Source organism: Vombatus ursinus, unplaced genomic scaffold (assembly GCF_900497805.2).
Source record: "Vombatus ursinus unplaced genomic scaffold, bare-nosed wombat genome assembly UNPS02014813.1, whole genome shotgun sequence".
NCBI classification, from domain to species: Eukaryota; Metazoa; Chordata; class Mammalia; order Diprotodontia; family Vombatidae; genus Vombatus; species Vombatus ursinus.
The window spans coordinates 3606534-3625071 of NW_020954591.1; the positions used below are offsets into that span (position 1 = coordinate 3606534).

At 37.5% G+C, this 18538-nt stretch overlaps 1 protein-coding gene across 1 annotated transcript in view; it reads left to right on the forward strand.

The window, feature by feature from the left end:
- DCLK1 (doublecortin like kinase 1) overlaps window positions 1–18538 on the forward strand; it is a 397676-nt gene that overhangs the window by 334491 nt on the left and 44647 nt on the right. The window contains exons 11-14 of the mRNA XM_027835226.1: window positions 4894–5040; window positions 14418–14551; window positions 16248–16325; window positions 16701–16797. Coding sequence (XP_027691027.1) covers window positions 4894–5040; window positions 14418–14551; window positions 16248–16325; window positions 16701–16797 — 456 coding nt within the window. The remainder of the gene's footprint in view (window positions 1–4893; window positions 5041–14417; window positions 14552–16247; window positions 16326–16700; window positions 16798–18538) is intronic.

Sequence of the window (18538 nt, forward strand, 5' to 3'; positions counted from 1 at the left end):
TGACACAAGGGATTTGACACAAAATTAATTTATTGCTTTCAGAAAAATTCTATGTGTGTGTGTATATATTGAAAAATTAATCTCTAATTTTGAGCTTTCAGATGTGCTTTATACTTAAACTAGACCCATTAGCATATTTGGTTGGGGATAGTTTATATTTGAAATATAACCTCATTCTCTCTCATGCTATTTTCCATTTAACAAAAATTTATGTTTTCAAGCATAATGTTTAGGTGGGCTCATAATTAAGAGAGGTTTACTTATTTTGCTTACAAGTGGCAGAATGGTTTCTTGAATAGAGATCCCTCTTTAGGGTTAGAAAGTCCGAGCTCTGACTCATACTGTGACCTTGGATAAACAACTTAGGTTTTCAGTACCCCCAAGCAACTCTTTAAGACTATAAATTGTAAAGCAGGTACCAATGTGCATTGGTGGAAGCGGTTTCATGACTAAGAGATCTTGATGCCAATAAAATCACAGGTTTGGTCCAAAGTAACTTCATTGTTTTAAAAATGATTTTAGTGCTACTTAATTCACCATTAATTTAATTATATAAATATTATAGAATGTGCTTTTCTCAGCACCAAGGACAATGTTTTTACAGAAATATTGTCTGTCCAGCCATTCCTGACTGTTTTTGCTACCTACCATGTGTTGTTAGAATCAGCTAACCATCTGTTATTGACTGACTTTTGAAGATCAGAGATTAAATCCAGTTTTCAGACAGTAGAGGAATCCAAAAGAAAAAGGCTTGGAATTATAAAGCATGCTGTGCCGGTTAATATAATACTGTGGATTACTGGTCATCGTATGTTCACATTATGGCTGCCAATGAACTCTATAGGTGGGGAACCCATTTCACTGAATGGTTCCATGGGAACCATTAGGGCTGCCAGATGCTAGGGTATCTGAGCAACAATTGGGCTGGGGGTGGGGGGGTTATTGGTATAAGGGCCATGAACTTCTGCACTGGACATGAAATAGGCTGGGCCTAAGTACATAGTCCTAACAGTGAGATCTCATTGCTGGAGGCTTTTCAAGAGGTCAAAATTAGTCCTAAGCTGGGCTCAGAAGACTTAAGGAAGGTATCTTATTGAGGTTTAAATTGGTTTAGGAATCAATCTCAAAATATTGGTCTTCCTCACTAGAGCCCAAACCATATTATATAGAGAGAAATATCACTGGATGAATCCTATGTCACATGACATGCCAAGTGGTACCATAGATCTGATTTCAGTGTTCACCAGAGTACCACCCATCAGGTTGTTTTTAAACCTTCTCAAAGATGCAGAATGTTATGCTTTACCCATCCTCAAAGAGCTATGATTTCCTCACTTATAAAGGGATTTTTAGTTCATAAAGAACACTTAATTTTTTTTTTTGGTTCATACCAGTGATTTCATCAGGGTGGGAAATTACCTGATGTAGAAATCTCCACAGGTGATGCAGATTGGTAGCTTCCTGCTAATTTATAGTCTTTAAAAGCTGCATGGGGTACTGAAAAATTAAGTGACTTAACTGATAGTCATATACCTAGTGTATTTTAGAGACAAATCTTGAATCTTTTTGACTACAAGGCCAACTCTATCTATTGTGTGATACTACCTCTATACTTTATAATTATGAATGCCACAGACAAAATCTAAGCACAGCTTATTATAACATGAAAGAATATGGTTCCTGATTTTTTCTATAAGGTAAAATAATGAAAACAGCAACAGTCATCTATCGCTATAAGAATAACTTACAAGTTTTCCTTTGTCAATCAGCAAATATTTAGAGAGTGCTTCTTATATGCAAAATATTGTGTTAGGTGATAAGGAGCAGTTTTGATAGTATATGATTAAGTAATAATATAGACAGTAAGTGATATGAGAGCCCAGAGAAGGAGGAGGGTCTGAGGGAAGGCATGTGTTTGACATACAGCACCAAGAATAGAAGGAACATTTGGATTGGTAGAAAAGAGATGGAAAAGAATTCCAGGCAGGGGGGCAGCTAGGTGGTGCAGTAAATAGAGCACCAGCTCTGGAGTCAGGAGGGGACTTGAGTTCAAATCTGGCCTCAGACACATAACACTTACTGGCTGTGTGATTCTGGGCAAGACACTTAACCCCAATTGCCTCACAAAAAAAAAAATCCAGGCAGGGGAATTTCATGAGTAAATTTTAAAGTCAGGAATCAGCATGATGTCTTTGGGGAATAAGGAGAATAGTAAAGGTAGATGAAAAGGTTTATATGGAAACAGATAAGGAACTCATATTTGAAAGATTACAGACAGCCATAAATGGCTAAAAAGTGTGAACTTAACAGCACTATATAGGCAGGAGGTGAACTACTGTAAATTCTCTTTTTAATTTATGGAATAAAACAAGCATTTCCATAACAGCACAACAAAAAGATGATGGCACATGAAACTGCAAATCTACTGCACACAGCTTGCTATTTCTTTTAAATATACAACAAAGTTATCATGTAATTTTCTTTTGTTTTTTCCCCTCCACTCCCAGTTCTTAAGAAAAGAAGAAACACGATGTGTTTTTTGAAAGACTCACAAAGGAAGAAAGAGAATGAAGAAAGGAAGGAAAGAATAAAAGGAAGGAAGAAAGGAGGGAATAAAGGAAAAAGGAAAGGAGGGGATGAAACAAGGAAAGAGCAAATGAAGGAAGGAGGGAGGGAAGAAAATGTTTCAAATACAAGTTTTCTAGGACCCTTAGTTATTTGAGTATACCTTATAATTACAGTTATTCCTTTCTAATTTGGTAGGAGAACCTTTAGAGATGATTCTACAACACATAGATAAAATAGGATGGTTTTAGCCTCTGATTTCAATCCTTTGACCCTTTTATGAAGGTAGAAGATGATAGAGATGATAAGGTGATGAGGGCCTAGACTAGAGGGAGATAACAGTAAGTCTACAAAGGCAAATCTGACGACTGTTTGGGATTTAATCTCGGCCTTCTCTCTTTCTCTCCTTTCTCCCTCCACAAACAAATAAACAAATAAACAAATAAATAAAAAAGCATTCTCATATTCTTTCTGAGCAGTAATGAAAACAAATTGAATATTGAAGTGGAACTCATGAAATGTTTAGAGATGTGTAGAATATCCTTCTACATAGTTTGATGGCTATATCTTCTATACAAAGATTCAATGGAGAACATCACATAGAATGACACAGGATGAGAATGCATGGATAACTTATGATCTGCACCACTACTAGGGGCATAGGGTAGGGAAGTGTTAATAAGTCATGGTTCCATTGAAGAAGTGAAGCAAAAGCAAAAGCCAGATAAACTATAGTAATGGGCTGATATGAAGATGATTCTCAAACCTATATTTCCAGCCAAGATTTCTCATCTGAGGCAGCATAGTGAAAAGGGCACAGGATTGGAGTCAGAAGACCTGAGTTCAAATTCTGACTCTGCTATTTAGTACCTGTATCACCTAAGGCAGGTAATTTAACCTCCTTGGGCCTCAGTTTTTTCATCTGTAAAATAAAAGGCTGGGACCAAATGCCTACTGAGATCCCTTCCAATTCTAAGTTTTATGAACCTATGACCATATCTTCAATTACCTGCAGCACATCTCACTTTGGATGTCCCACTGTTGTTTTGAATTCAATACATCTAAAATTAAATTCATTCTCATACCTGAACAGGTTCTACTTTTCAAATCTCCCATTTTCTATCATTGTCACCATCATTCTCGTAAGTCCAAATTTTAGTCATATTTTACTGTTTTCTCTTCTCTATTGCCCACATCCAAGAAGTGACTAAATTTTGTTAGCTATTTCTTCAAAACATCTCCATTTTTAGTCGAAGTTCTTATCACCTAATCACTTCTTTTTTACAACCAGACAGCAAATCAGGTTACAGAACTGATCATTATATTCAACAATTTGCTCTTTGTATGTGTAGGGATGATATATAAATGTGCTCAAATACTATTAGTACATTTAAGTTCAAATTGTATAAAAGGGTAAAAGGATTGAAATTGGAGCCTAAAATCATCCTACCTTCCCTATATATTATAGAATCATCTCTAAAGGTTCTCCTACTAAATTAGAAAGGAATAACTGTAATTATAAGATATACTCAAATAACTAAGCCTTCTAGAAAACTTGTATTTGAAACATTTTCTTCCCTCCCTTTGCTCTTTCCTTGTTTCATCCCCTGCTTTCCTTTTTCCTTTATTCCCTCCCTTCTTTCTCCCTTTTATTCTTTCCTTCCTTTCTTCATTCTCTTTCTTCCTTTGTTCCCTTACTTCATTCCCTCTCTCACTCCTTTCTTCTTTCCATTCCTTTATTTCCTCCCTCCCATTCTTCCTTCATTTCTTCCTCCTCTCATTCTTTTATTCCTTTCTTCCTTCTTTTCTCATTCTTTCTCATCTTTCAGTCCCTCCTGCCCTAATTTCTTTTTCTTTTTTTTAACATACTTTTTGGGGTTTTTTTCCTCATAAAGAAATATCCTATATTGAATAGCTCTGCAGTAGGGCTATTTCAAGTAAGCTTAATTGGTCTGTTCATTTCAGAAACAATAGGAGATGGTAATAAACATGTATATTATTTCCATAATTCTTATTTCTCATTTTGAAGGTTGTGAATATGTCTCTTGATCACTTTGGGAAGAAGGTTTATATATGCATATAATAATTCTGACCAGAGTACATAGGTGGCACAAAGCAGCTTTGGAGACCCACATTCATTAATTAGTAGGCAGTTGAAAATGGTTTAGGAAGAGAGGGTATTCTAAGAGGTAAGTAAAGGGAAATTCTTAAAAATCCCAAAGTTCCTGCATCCATCTTTCACTCTCCCTGAAATTTGTCAGTTTGCTCTATAGGTGGCCCCATTAGACCATCTGCTAATGTGCCATATTCCTGTGGTTCTATTCTCAGGGAGGAGACCTTTTCGATGCCATTACCTCCACGAACAAATACACAGAAAGAGATGCCAGTGGGATGCTCTACAATCTGGCCAGTGCCATCAAATATCTGCATAGTTTGAACATTGTTCACAGAGACATCAAACCGGAGAATCTGTTGGTAAGAAGAAATATAATTTCTTGTCTCATCAGAGCTTGGGAGTTCCTTGATTGCAAGCATTCATTAACCTTTCTGAACTATTTCATCTTCTCTACTTTTAAACCTTAGAAGACAACTTGAAACTGCCTTAGCTTCAAGCTAAGCATGAGAACTAAGAGTAATAAGACTGTCTGCAGTGGTCCCTCAGGGACCAGAAAGAGTTAATCTTGCTCATCAGAGTTCTAACTGTTCCCAAGGAAAGACTGAGACACTGAGGAGAATCTGGGTCAGTGAAGCAGTGACTCCTTTCATGGATTGGGGCAAATGTGGGGAGTTTACTCTGAAATCTTTACTGTAGACATCTCAGCACAGGCCCTACTTTTGATAACTATTCTTTTACTGTATAGTTTGAGAAAAGTGTGCAGCAGTTAACATGCCACTGTTCAAACTCAGCAAAGCCTTGAGATAACAAATCTGGTAACACCATTACCAGGCTGGATGTCTTAGCATTAAGGTGAAGCAAAGATCTTAGGAGAGAAAACTGGCATTAGATCTATCAGCAATTTTTCAGGCTTGATTGAATATTTTCAGAATGATTCCTTTTTTAAAGCTGCTAGAAAGTTAATATAACCCTTTACCTTATTACTCATATTGTCTGCTTTTGCCTTTTCCTTTCCTAAATTAACTTCAGCATTCTAATATCATTTGTGTTAACTTCAGAAAAATCTTTGAATCTGTTCACCTATTCCTGGAGAGATGTGCGGTGTAGATGATAGAGCACTGGGGGGCAAGGAGAGAATTTCAAGTGGGAGGGATCTCTAGGAAGACCAGAGTTCAAATTCCAACTTACTAGCATGTGATCATGGGCAAGGCACCTAAATCTCTCTAGGCCTCAGTTTCCTTGCCTGTAAATTGAAGAGGTTGGACTCAGTGATCCCTCAGGTCCTTCCCAGCTTTAGAGCTATGAACGCATTCTCCTGAAACCCAGAGAAAATTAGTAAATGAGCCCCACAACACAAAGACTTATTCTATGACTGTACAAAAGTATGACTTGTAAAGGATAGCTTTAGGCTTTGTTGAGGAGTACAGGAGTCAGCGGTAAAGCCACAGACTATTTTTCTCTCTAAAAAGAAAAATGCTTGGTCAGCAATCAATATATAAATGGGAGTCTTTTCCTCTGGTGGCTCCAACTGTACCATTGATCATTTGACATCACTTTTAAAAGACCTACTTTGTTGTCTTTAATCATTAATTGATGGTTTATCAGTCGACAAGTGTACCCTCTAGTGACAGTAAAAGAAAATTGCAGGATCTTCTTTAAAAAACCTAGCTTAATTCCTCCAGTTGTCCTGATCTGTGCCTTGTCACTGGACCCTGATGGCTCCAGAGGAGAGAGAGGCTGGTGACTTGGAACAGCCCTGCCTCACTTAAATCCGATTCACTTGCAAGTCAAGACATCACCTTCCTGATGTCATTGGTCCTCTTTGGGAATGAAGGACAAACAACAACAGCTTAACTCCAACATCTTTTTCCATTGCACCATTCTGCCTTAGAGCAAGACTAGCATGAATTGCGTAGAAGTTAAATGGAGGCAAATTTCAATTCTGTATAATAATTAATTTTCTAGTAAAATTTAGCTAACAATGGAACAAGTTCCTCCTAAAGTAGTGAGTTCCTCCTGGAAATGTTCAGGTGGTGGCTGGATGACAATCTACCATGGATGTTTTCATAGGAATTATTGACATTGGGAAGAAGATTAGACTAGATGGCCTTCGTGGTTTCATCCAACTCTAAGAAACTCTGATTATCAAAAAAGATCAGTGCTGGATCAAAAATGCCAAGTTAGAAATGCTAAAATACCTGGTTCTGTCAGATAGAATGTTCCTTTGATGTTTTCTCTGCTTTCTTCTCCATTGCATGTTCATCCCTAATCTCATTTAAGTCATTTGATTTACAATAGAGTGATTCCTGTATGATCCCCTGTATTTGGGTGATTTTTTTAAAAAACAAAACAAAACTCTGCATGAACTCTAAACCTGTTCCTAATGGCAAAACATAAATACACAAACATATTTTGAAGATTTTGGCAGTAGATTTCTGTCCACATACATTCAGACAGTCATTTATATATACAGATATTGTTGCTTTGCCTTCACTCAGTTTTCTTCCTACCTTTGAACTGGCACAGAAAAGCATAAGAGCATGGGGGCTGGAAAATGCTTCTCTCTTCAATTTTAACACAAGCCTGAGCCTCAAAAAGAAGGTGGGATGGGGAGGAGAGAGCTCCCAGGGAACAGAGGCAGCACCTCTGAAGGGGGAAGGGTCAGAGGGCAGGCAAAGAGTAGAATTGTTTCCAGCCTGGTATTTTGAAATCTTAATTTTATATTCTGACTAGATATTATCGCTCTTTTCCTTCCCCTCTTGATTATGTATAACTTTTTTTGCCTTTGTCTTATTTCCATAATCTTAAGATTTACTTTATCACCCAGTATAACATACTAATTAGAATATATCTGAAATTAAGTTTAGTTCTTTTTTCTGATTTATTTAGAACCAGGTACTAATATAAAATTTGCAATACATTTTTTGAAAAGGAAGGCATTGGTAGGCATCATGGCATAGCGGACAAAGCGTGAGAATTAGAGTCAAGAAAACATGATTTCAACTTCTCAGATGCTTCCCAGCTGTTACCTTATCCAAGTTACTTAACCTCCATCAACTTCAGTTTCCTTGTATGTCAAATGGAGATAATGTTGCGCCTGTAGCACCCACTACAAAAGATTGTTGTGGAGGTTCAAAAGGGATAAGAAGTTTCTTAAGACTAAAAAGTTAGTAATAGTTTTTAATGGCTTTAAGAGAATAAGAAAACAGCAATGTATTGGTCATGTTTTATTTTAGTTTACTCCTTGGAAGCTGAAAATTTTTTTTTTAATGAATCCAGTTATCTGAAAATGAAACCCTTAGAGTCTAATGTCATGAATTCTTCAACTAGTTGAATAGGAGTTTCTTTAAAATAAATGAAACTTTAAACACTAAATTGTATTGTTAAACACTGCATTATAATTTTGTTAGCTTCACAGATGCAAAAAAAAAATCCCTTTTTGTTTAATCCAGGTTTCAGGTAACCATTTTGAGTATCTTTTGAATCCCTTTACTGGGTAAATAATTCCCAGGATGCTAGTGATTCTTTGGCCAAAATATCAATAGGGTTATCCCATAGTCCTAGCATAGCAGTGATTGGAATTATGTTTGGTTTGATACATCTGCTATAGTAGTCAGCATTTAGCTCCCTAACAGAGGATCACAAGAATATTGCACATTTATCCTCAGGGTTTGGGGTCATCTGTGGGGTTTCATGTTGTTTTATGATCACCTGCTGCATTTTATTACTTTATATTAAAGACATTTTTTAAAAACAACTTTTCCAAACGGTCTGGTTTTCCCATCCAAGACAAATCGGGTCTATATACAAACATCTATTGTTGAGCAAGTTACTGCTGAGTACCTAAACCCAAAGAAATGAAAAGAGACCTTTTTCAGAGACTCCTAATGTAAAATACCTAATGTAAAATGCCAGAAGTCTGCATACCTAACCTTTCACTGTGTCTATTCTTGGTAGGACATGCCTTCATGTTTTAATTGGGCCCTTTTTTTCATAATTGCTGCTATTTAACACGTTTATTCTGTCAAATCATGGGATGTCTTTATAGCTGTATAATAAACCCTAGAGAACAACTTCTCTGACTGTAGCCATCTGCAATGATCACAAGAGCAGCTTACAAAATACTGACAGTCTTTATAGTAATAGGATACATATGGCAGCCCACAATTATGTGTAGCTGCATTCAATTAGTGCTGTACAATTACACAGTTTTATTGCTTCGTTAAAACAGTGAAAGCACTACATAGTGGGTAATTTGCACTAATCCCCATCTCTTTAATAGCCCTTCAGCATTTAAATGTAGGAGAGCATCTACAGTATTTATTGTGCCTAAGACGAACATTAAATTATCTCTCACGGTATGATTACTCCTTGACAGACAATTAATGTCCCACCACCTCACATGTGAGTCATGTTGGTCATGGGCTTTACTTAAAATGTACTTAGAATGAAAGCAAACTTATTTTCTTATTTCACAAGGAGACCCCATCACTGAAGCAACTCAGATCAAGTTATCTGAGTAGTCTACGCTTGCAGCCTGTGATTGTCAGCTCTAAAGTAGGGTTACATTAAGGAAAGACATTGAGGAACAGAGTCAAGTGGCTTCACTCAGTAATGTATATCCTAACACTTAGCATTTTAAACATGCACTTGTTAGATGCTTTGAACTAAGTTTTTAATTAAAAGTTAGAGATCTTTAAAGTGGATTTATAGCTGCCATTTGGGAAAATACTTTCTGGAGGTAGTTTTTTTGGGGTTTTTTTTTTTGGAGAAACAGATGTATTCAACAATCTGTGGTTTTAACAAAGTTTTAATTAGATTTTTAAATCATGCTACCCATGCCCATCTTTTATTGGTGCAGCAACAGACAAGTGTGCCTCCATCTGTGAACGTTGCCCTCTCTTATCAGAAGACTCAGTTGTATAAGCTCCTTGGAATTCTTGTCCATGGCAAATCTCTCGTTGGTCTACAGTATAGACTCTTCTTAATTGTTTTCTCTTCCACAGAAGAAGAAATAATAACCCAGTTTCATACTCTCCCATAAGTACAATATCAGCAAGTGACAAAAAATTGCTCAAATTAGTTTCAGTCCTAAACCTGAAACTCTAGATAACTAATTAATTCATAACAAGTTTTTGAAGCATATCTTGTTTATTTGTGAATCGAAATGTTTCCAATTATGTCCTAAGCTTTGGTCTCTGAGTTGTTATTTTCTCTCCTAAGCAATACCATGACCTGCCCATGTTAATTTTCTTTTAAAATTTTGTAACGTAAGTCACAGGAGGAGAAGAGTTTTGATGCAGACTCTAAACATAAAAAAATTTTAAAGTAGCATTATTAAAAGAAATGAAGAGGGATCAAAAAAGACACAAGAATTTGATAACTGTCACATAATAATGTATTCAAATTGTTTCTTAAATTGGATTAGGAACAATCATTCCTTCGAGTCAGTCAAGCTTTTATTTGTTTTAAAATAATATTTTTACCCTTATTAATAGTCATTGGGGTTTTGAACTCCATCATAAAGCCATATTACATATTTAGTATCCATTTTAGCATGTGCTGAGTTATTGGTATATTCCACCAGTACAGCAGTTCTCAAACTGTCTTCTGTAAAACCCTACTGATCTGGGTGATATAAATAGGTGTTCCATGAGGGTATTTTGATGTTATCTAAGGATAGGAGGGGTTGGATCCTGAGGAGAAAGGACTCTCAGATACCAAACCAAACATTGGTCAGATACTTCATAGGTACCAGGACTGAGTTTCTTAGACCTTCTCTTCCCCTGGGTGCAAGAGAGATAGTCTTGATATAAATGGCAGCCCAGTCCTTTCCACTCCAACTCAACATAAACATCATTTCCCATTACATTGTGCTCAAATGCTCCTCCAGTCTCACCTCGTGCCTCCCTAATCCTACCTCACACCACATCCCTATTTGTCACACACTTTGTTGTCTGTCCTTACATCCTGTATGTCATATACACATACATCCCTTCACACTCATTCTCTGACACATATCTCACTTTCCTCTCAAACCCCTCACACAAGAACCGTGGTCTTGGTTACTGTCAAGTATGTTCTAGGGAGAGTTTTGGGTTTAGGGATTTTTTTTGTTTGTTTCTTTGGTATGGGTTTGGCAAGACGGCCATAGGTGCCTTCTAGTTCTATGAAGTTTTGTGGTTCTGTAACTTAGTCTCATACCATATCACACATACACACGTTCTCTCTTCTCATACTCCAACACTCACCTCACCAACTTTCTCCCGCCCTATGTCTGGCACTAACATGCACTACAGAGTCCCTTTACGGTGTGTATCTGATAGCCCCATATTCACATACTCACATATTCTCTCTCTTCCCCTCCCCTTCTCTTTCTCTATCTCCCCCCCACCTTCTTTTCCCTTTCTCTCTCTTCTTCACACACATTCCCCTGCTTTCATTTCTCCCTCCCCCCCACCCACACACCATGGCCCACACCTCACATCACATGTCTATCACACATGCAACCATCTCCCCTCACATTGTGTTTGGCACACGTGCACCTTCATACAATGGCCTTCATGACCTGCATTTTGTTCCAAAAGAGAAATGTAACAAAAATATCTTTGGTAAGTACAAAGGAATGACATGATCCTCAGTCAGACCTGGAATGTGATTTATGACTTGCTCCGTGGGTGGCTGCTTTTGTTCTCAGGTTATTGTAGAATGTGGGGTAAGGCATGTACAGTTAAAGCAAGTATCGTGTTATGAGAGGAGCCATGGAAATACTGAAGAGGAGACAGAGAGAGCAGCAATAAAGAGCTAAGTCTGCCTGATTTGACAAAGCATGTGCCATCAGTATGTGGGTAAAAGTGCAGGAGAGGTAACACTTGGATTGCTTTGCTTCCTAGAAAGGTAACAACACAATGGACTCATGGAAGCTAGAATAGACTCAGTGACCACTGAGGTATTTTCTCTTTCTAGATGCTGTGACTAATTGGGAGCATCCCTTTAAATTCAAAGGTTGTTTAGGTCTATGAAAACATTTAAGTATTTTTCTGGTGGACTGGCAGGGTTAACACTTGAATATCTTGCATATTGAGCTCATAGACAAATAGCTATTGAGTAGATGGAGACACTCTCTTTTCCTAGAACAATTTTTCAATTCAATTTATTGTTATTAGTAATAAGCATCTATTGTGTACACAGCACTATGGTGAGGTGCTAGGGAACAATCTGGGATCTTCCAGAATTAATGTTTTGGAGCCCTTGACCCTATCAGCAATGCTTAGCCAATATTAGACAACTTCCACGAAGCAAGATGGGTAAGTTCCCAACATGGTAGCTTAATGGAACAAGATCACCTTGGGTTGATATCCACTTCAGAATACCCCAGGGCTTTATCCTTGGCCTTGTGCTACTTGAATTTTTGATCAATGTCTTGGATTAAGGCATAGATGACATGTCTTCACAAATTTTCAGATAACACAAAAATTGAGAGAGATAGCTAACACAGTGGATGACAATTAGTATCCAATGGGATCTTGACAGGCTAACATGATGAGCTGCATATAAGAAGATGAAATTTAATGTGAACAAATGTAAAGTCTTACCCTTGGATGAAAAAAAATCAACTTTACAGGGATAGGGTTAGGAGGCATGATATTTTTCAAGTTAAAAAAAATATCTAGAGGAGGAAATATGTTAGCACAGACAGGGACCTGGATTTGGAGTCAAAGGATCTGGCCTCAGATTTCAGATCCACCACCTTGCCTGAGTGACATGGAACAAGTTCATCTCAATTCTTTCCTTGAAAAATATGAACGTTGTACTGGATGACTTCTAAAGACTCTTCTAGCTCTAAATTTATGACCCTCTAACTGTTAGCTCAGAATAAGTCAACTCTCGAGTGATACAACAGCCAAAAAAAAAAGCAAATGAAATCTGCAGCTGAATTCAGAGAGTCATACTGTCCAGGATGAAAGGGATGATCGACTGTGAATTCTGCCTGGGTCAGAACACTTCTGGAATATATCTTGTTTAGATCTGGGTGCTACATTTTAAGAAGGAAATTGACAAACTGGAATGAATCTAGAGGATGGTACTAAGAGAACTATACCATGCAGTGAAAGGATCATTTGAAAGAACTTCTCCAAAGTAGGGAAGATTTACAGGGGGAGACAGGAGACAGGAAGGATATCTTAACTCTTCAGATTTTGAAAGTCTATCATTTGGTAGAGAAATTAATTGTTCTGCTTGGACCCAGATGACAGAATTGGGAGCAATGGCTGGTAATCACTGAGAAGTAGATTTCAGTTTGATGTTAAGGAGTTCTTCCTAACATTAGAGCTGTCCAGAAGACAGGAGGTAACAAGTGGCCCCTTACTGGAGATTTTCAGGATGAAATTAGATTTATTTATTGAGGATGTTATAGGAGAGATTATAGTTTGGGTACAATTCAAGACTAAGTGACCTCTAAGATACTTGCCATTTGTGAGTTTTTGTGGTCGTGTGATTCAGTTTCTGGGAGCAGCAAAAAATTACTGTTCTTTAACTCATACGGATCTCAGGTCAACCTAACATCTCAAGTGCAAGTTACCCCTTAGGCCTCTGGGTAGACGTTCACTTGCCCTCTACGAAGGCTCAACTCCACATAGACGATGGTCATTTCTATAGAAGACCTTGAACCCAATTATGTGTCTTGGATTGGATTGAGGACTCACCCTCTCACTTCCAGACTCCCTCTCGCAAAAAGAGGAAGCTCCAAATAACTATTACCACCTAAGCAGTTGGATCCAAATCATCTCTACTGATGAAATAACTTCGTTAGCCAGACACATCTGCATTTTATGCTGCAGCAGATTGGGAAGTTAATCTATATCTTTCAAAGACAAGCAGGCATGGTGTATGTACAGTAGCTGCTCTCCTGATGTGCAGTGAAGTGCCTTGCCATGCAAAAGCTTCAGTTGCTGAGGCAAGTAACAGATGATTATAGAGTGAAAACAGAAGAACTTGTAGGAAATATCTTCCTTGAAGAATTCTTTTGATGTGAGAAGGAAAATAGCCTTTGTTTTCTTGAAAAAAAAAATCTCTTGAGGTTATCTCTTGCTGGAATTCTTAATTCTTTCTATAGTTTTCTTTTTTTCCTTCCTAATTGTTTCTGATGGGGAGCTGAGGGTGAGACTCCTGAATGCCTTTGTATTGATTCCTTGAAGACAGAATTTTGGGGATGATTTTTTTTTATAAATCACATTTCTGGTCATTGTAGATTAGCATTAAAGGAATATGAAATATATAGATTTTATCAAAAAGCGAGAAAAAGTTATTGATTTGTTAGATGGAAAGGTAGAATAATTTTTTCCCTCTTATCAATAGCACGCTCTTGGAAGAACCCCCAAAACAGGACATCCTAATAATAATCTTCCTGGCAATGGTTTCAGATCACCTCAGCTGAAAAGCAAGTACTCACTTTACAGATTAAAACCAAAATTAAAATCAGATACTCAGTGGAGACTGATACGTAGCACCTAATACCAGAAAGCTAATTTTTAATGAATGTGTGTATATAATGAGATGACCTGAAAATTGCTTCCTTTGCTTATTAAAAAAACTGAATTTTATAAAAAACATGAATCAATAGCTCTTAATATAAACCATAAGAGACATCTTTAGAGAATTTGAATTATGTCCCCTTATTTCTTCAGTAAAAGATGCTTATCTTTCATTATTCTTATGATTTTTACATTTATTTTAGGTTTATGAACACCAAGATGGCAGCAAATCTCTAAAGCTAGGAGATTTTGGCTTGGCAACCATTGTAGATGGCCCGCTGTACACTGTCTGTGGTACCCCTACTTATGTGGCTCCAGAAATCATTGCAGAAACTGGGTAACTTCTTTACCATTTTTGCTTTTAATAGCACTAAGTGATGGAAGATTGGTGCTGCTGTTTGTAGGTCTGGCCAAGTTATCAGGCCTCTCTCATCTCACTTTTGTGATCTCTATAGAGAAGGTCTTTTCTGTGTGTTGTTCAAATCAAATCACCAATTACTGCCTTCTTGTTTAAGGCTCTCATTTGCCCTCTGTTAAGGGTTAGCACAGCAGTGATTAACCCCAGAGGAGAAAGTCTTCAGACTAACGGTGAAACATACAGTGATAGTAATTAATTCCCTCAAGGAGATAAAAGAAACAAAATCTGCTCTAGATAGCGATTACAGTTTCCTGTGGTTATTTCCTCTGTTGCTCTTAATCTCCAATCACCGTCCCATTTTGGCCTTCTTTAGGATCTATTGATTTAATGTAGCATGTAAACACTCACCAGTGGCAGTGAAATAGAGAAAATTTGCAGGTTTCTATATGCAGAAACTACAGCTACAGACTGTTTCCAGCCACAGAAGGTACACCTTAGTTCACTTGTTTCTTTCCTCCCTTCTTCCTATCTCTTCCTTTCTCCTCTCCTCTCTTCCCTTTCTCTCCCTCCCTCTCCTGTCTCTTCTTTCCCCTTCTTCTCCCTCCCCCCCTTTCTCCCATCTTTCTCCCTCTCCCTTTTTCTTTCCCTTTTCCTTCCTTCTCCCACTCTCTTTTCTTTCCCTCTCCTCCCTTCTTTCTTCTTCTCCATCCCTCCTTCTCCCTTTCTCCCCCCCCCTTCTCTCCCCTTCTCCTTTCTCTTTTCTTCTCTCTCCTCCTTCCCTATCTATGCCCTACCCCCATCCTCACTCTTTCCAGGCATACCTAAACCAGAAAAGTTCTTGATACTGAATATCTCTCACTACAAGCAAAGAAAATTATCTATATTTTTTCTGTGCCTATCTTGTTCCCTTCCCATGGCCCTCTCTTCCCTACCCCATTCCGCCCCCCAACCTAGTCATCTTTGGGCATCCCAGAGGTAAATTTTTTCTCCTGGCCTTTTGTAGGGAAAGTAGTCACAACATAGGCCAGAGAGGAGAACAGGGGAACAGAGGGAAAACATGGATGTAAGATAAAAATGCTAGCTTTGTAGTCCTAAGAGACCTTGATTGAAACCTTGCTTCTGATACTAGATATGTGTAATTAAAAGAAAGTAACTTAAATTTTCTTAGCTTCTATAAAGTGAAGATGCCTATATTACCGACCTGATATGGTTATTGTGGGGATCCAATTGGGTAATATGTGCCAGCTATTATTGCACCTGGGGGGCTAAGGAGGGAGGTACAGATCGACAGATAGGACAGCAAACAAGGTACTCCCAGAAAAAGACATAGATAAACAAAAAGTACAGTCTCTGTCTCTATGACCATAACAATCATCTCAGAAACCACAATGTTGGAACAATTGCATTTTCTGGGTCACTCTGAGTCTGAGTGTAACTTTTTTCCTACAATCCAACACTTGTAGATATCTGCCTGTGAGCATGGGTGTACTTCCTCTGATTTTCATTCATGTGGTTTGGATACGATATCTTTTTTCTCCAGTCTCAGTTTATCTAGTGCTAATTATTTTCTAATGGGGGATGGGGAGGAGGGATAGAGATGTTAATGTATTATACCATGTGCTATAATTTGCCCTGGCCTGATTTCTCTAAATCATAATATCACTTTCATTTTTAGATATGGCCTCAAGGTGGACATCTGGGCAGCTGGTGTGATTACTTATATCCTGCTGTGTGGTTTCCCTCCATTCCGTGGGTATGGACCACAATCTTCTATTCAGCTCCTAACAATGTATTTCTCTATTCTCAGAATTGTCCATATGTCTCTCTTGCACTGAATACAAAGAAGTCTGCTGCAGGGGAAAGGGGGGGATCTTTATTTGTAATGCCTATTATTTTTTCCATATTGTGCATGCTAATTTACATGATGTTTATAAATCTTCTCTGTGCTATTTTTAAAATGTGTTCATTCTTAAATTTACCAAAACAATTCCTCTTTGACATTTTGAATTGCTTAAAAACATACATTTTACAATGTATGGGGGGCAGGGAGGGGAGTGCTGCAGTTCATGGTGATGCAGAGTGGACAGACATACGCTGAATTTGCTTTTTCTTTTCTCCCCTCAAACAGAAGTGGTGATGATCAGGAAGTGCTTTTTGATCAGATCTTGATGGGTCAAGTGGACTTTCCTTCTCCATACTGGGACAATGTTTCTGATTCTGCCAAGGTAGATTTTGGAGGATTTTCTATTCCTTGTGTATGTTAGCATTGGAATTATGTGCTAATTACCATGGCCAAAGAGACTATCGAGATTGTGTAAGTATCACTTTCTTGGCACATTACACTGGGAGTTATATTGAATAAGTTTTCAAAAATTTTACAGTTAGTGTAAGCTTTAGCTTCTGAAGTTCTTTTAAAATCTTGATTCTGTCAATGTAGAATTCCTTCTACTGGTAAGGAGTGAGTAGATTTGGGTTCAGACCTTAACTTTCTGTGCAACCTTAGACAAGTCACTTAACCCAACTGAAGGTTAGATGATCTTGAAATTCCTTCCCGTTTTATATTCTATGCTCTCTTGTCTCTCTTGCTCAACATGAGACCAACTGACTTCCTTTTCCTGTCATCTATGTCACTGATGATGTCTTTTTTATCACTTTTTGTGGGCAAGTCATCATTGGTAATGTACTGTAGCCTACTTACACCCACCATGTATCATTCCATTATACTTTAGGTCACCTGCAATTTGGATTCTTGTATCCTAGTGTTCAATAATTCACAGCCATTTAGCATCACTAGAAGAATACTAGAGCTGCAGAGGTGGGTGATGGCAGCAGTAAGTAGAGAGGGTTCACTATGACCTTTGTATTGGACCTCACCCATTGTCAAACTGTAGCACTTGTCTGAGATAGGTATGCATTAATTCATAGGACTATCCATTTGGCTATGTTATTATATGTGTAACATAAATTTTTTATCCACTTCATTCTTTTCCCAGTGAGGGTGGGTAAACTAATGACTCCTTTTATGGATTTATAGTATATAAAATTTCTGTGCCTAGAAAAATGTGCCTTAATCAGTAGAGGTTGGAAAGAAGTATATGACATGATGGCTGTCTTTAAGGCCTTTATGATCTTGTTGGGAAAACCAAATATACATACTTAAGAGAATTAAATAACATAATACAATATATAATCAAATGCCAGCATGTGCCAGCTATCATGGGTTAGGGAAGGAAGAAATCATCATTTAGCTGGAGCTTCATGAGGAGAGACTTCATGAAAAAGGAAGGAATGGAATTGAGTCTTGAAGGACAAATAGAATCTGGGTAGGTAAAGAGAAGGAAAGGGGGGGTGTCATTTCATCCCATAAAACCAGGAGATTAGCTTGAAAGAAATTTCTTAACATATTTGTGAGAAATTTTTTCAAGCTAAACACTTACAGTAAGAAAATTAGAATGCTTTGGAAAATGGCAGACTTTAAGTTGCATTATTTTACATTTGTGCAACTGTCACCAGGGCTGACTTATATTCCAAAACAATTTTGAATCTGTTTGGGCTATTAAGAAAGAATTATTTTTGTCTTTTTATTTTTTTCTTCTTTATGGGATGTCCTTTTTGTTTTGAAAAGTTCCAAATCTGAGTATAATTTATTATTGAATACCTCTGGCTCCATCACTTGGCTCTGGTCTATCAGCTCATATTGAATTCCAGCTTGCTTAATTTTAAGAGCAGCCCCATCCCAGATCATCATGTGGACTCAGGGGAATGGAAAAACTTGAAGAGTATTCAGAACAGAGCAGCTAAGATGAAAGGAATGGGTCATATTCATCCTAGAAAAGAAAAGGTTCATGGATGACTTAAAAACTATCTTCAAGTATATGTAGTGTTATTATTCACAGACTGAATGATCAAAAATGTGTTTAATCTACAGCAAAAGGACTTAAAGTTATGCATAAGAAATTATTTCCT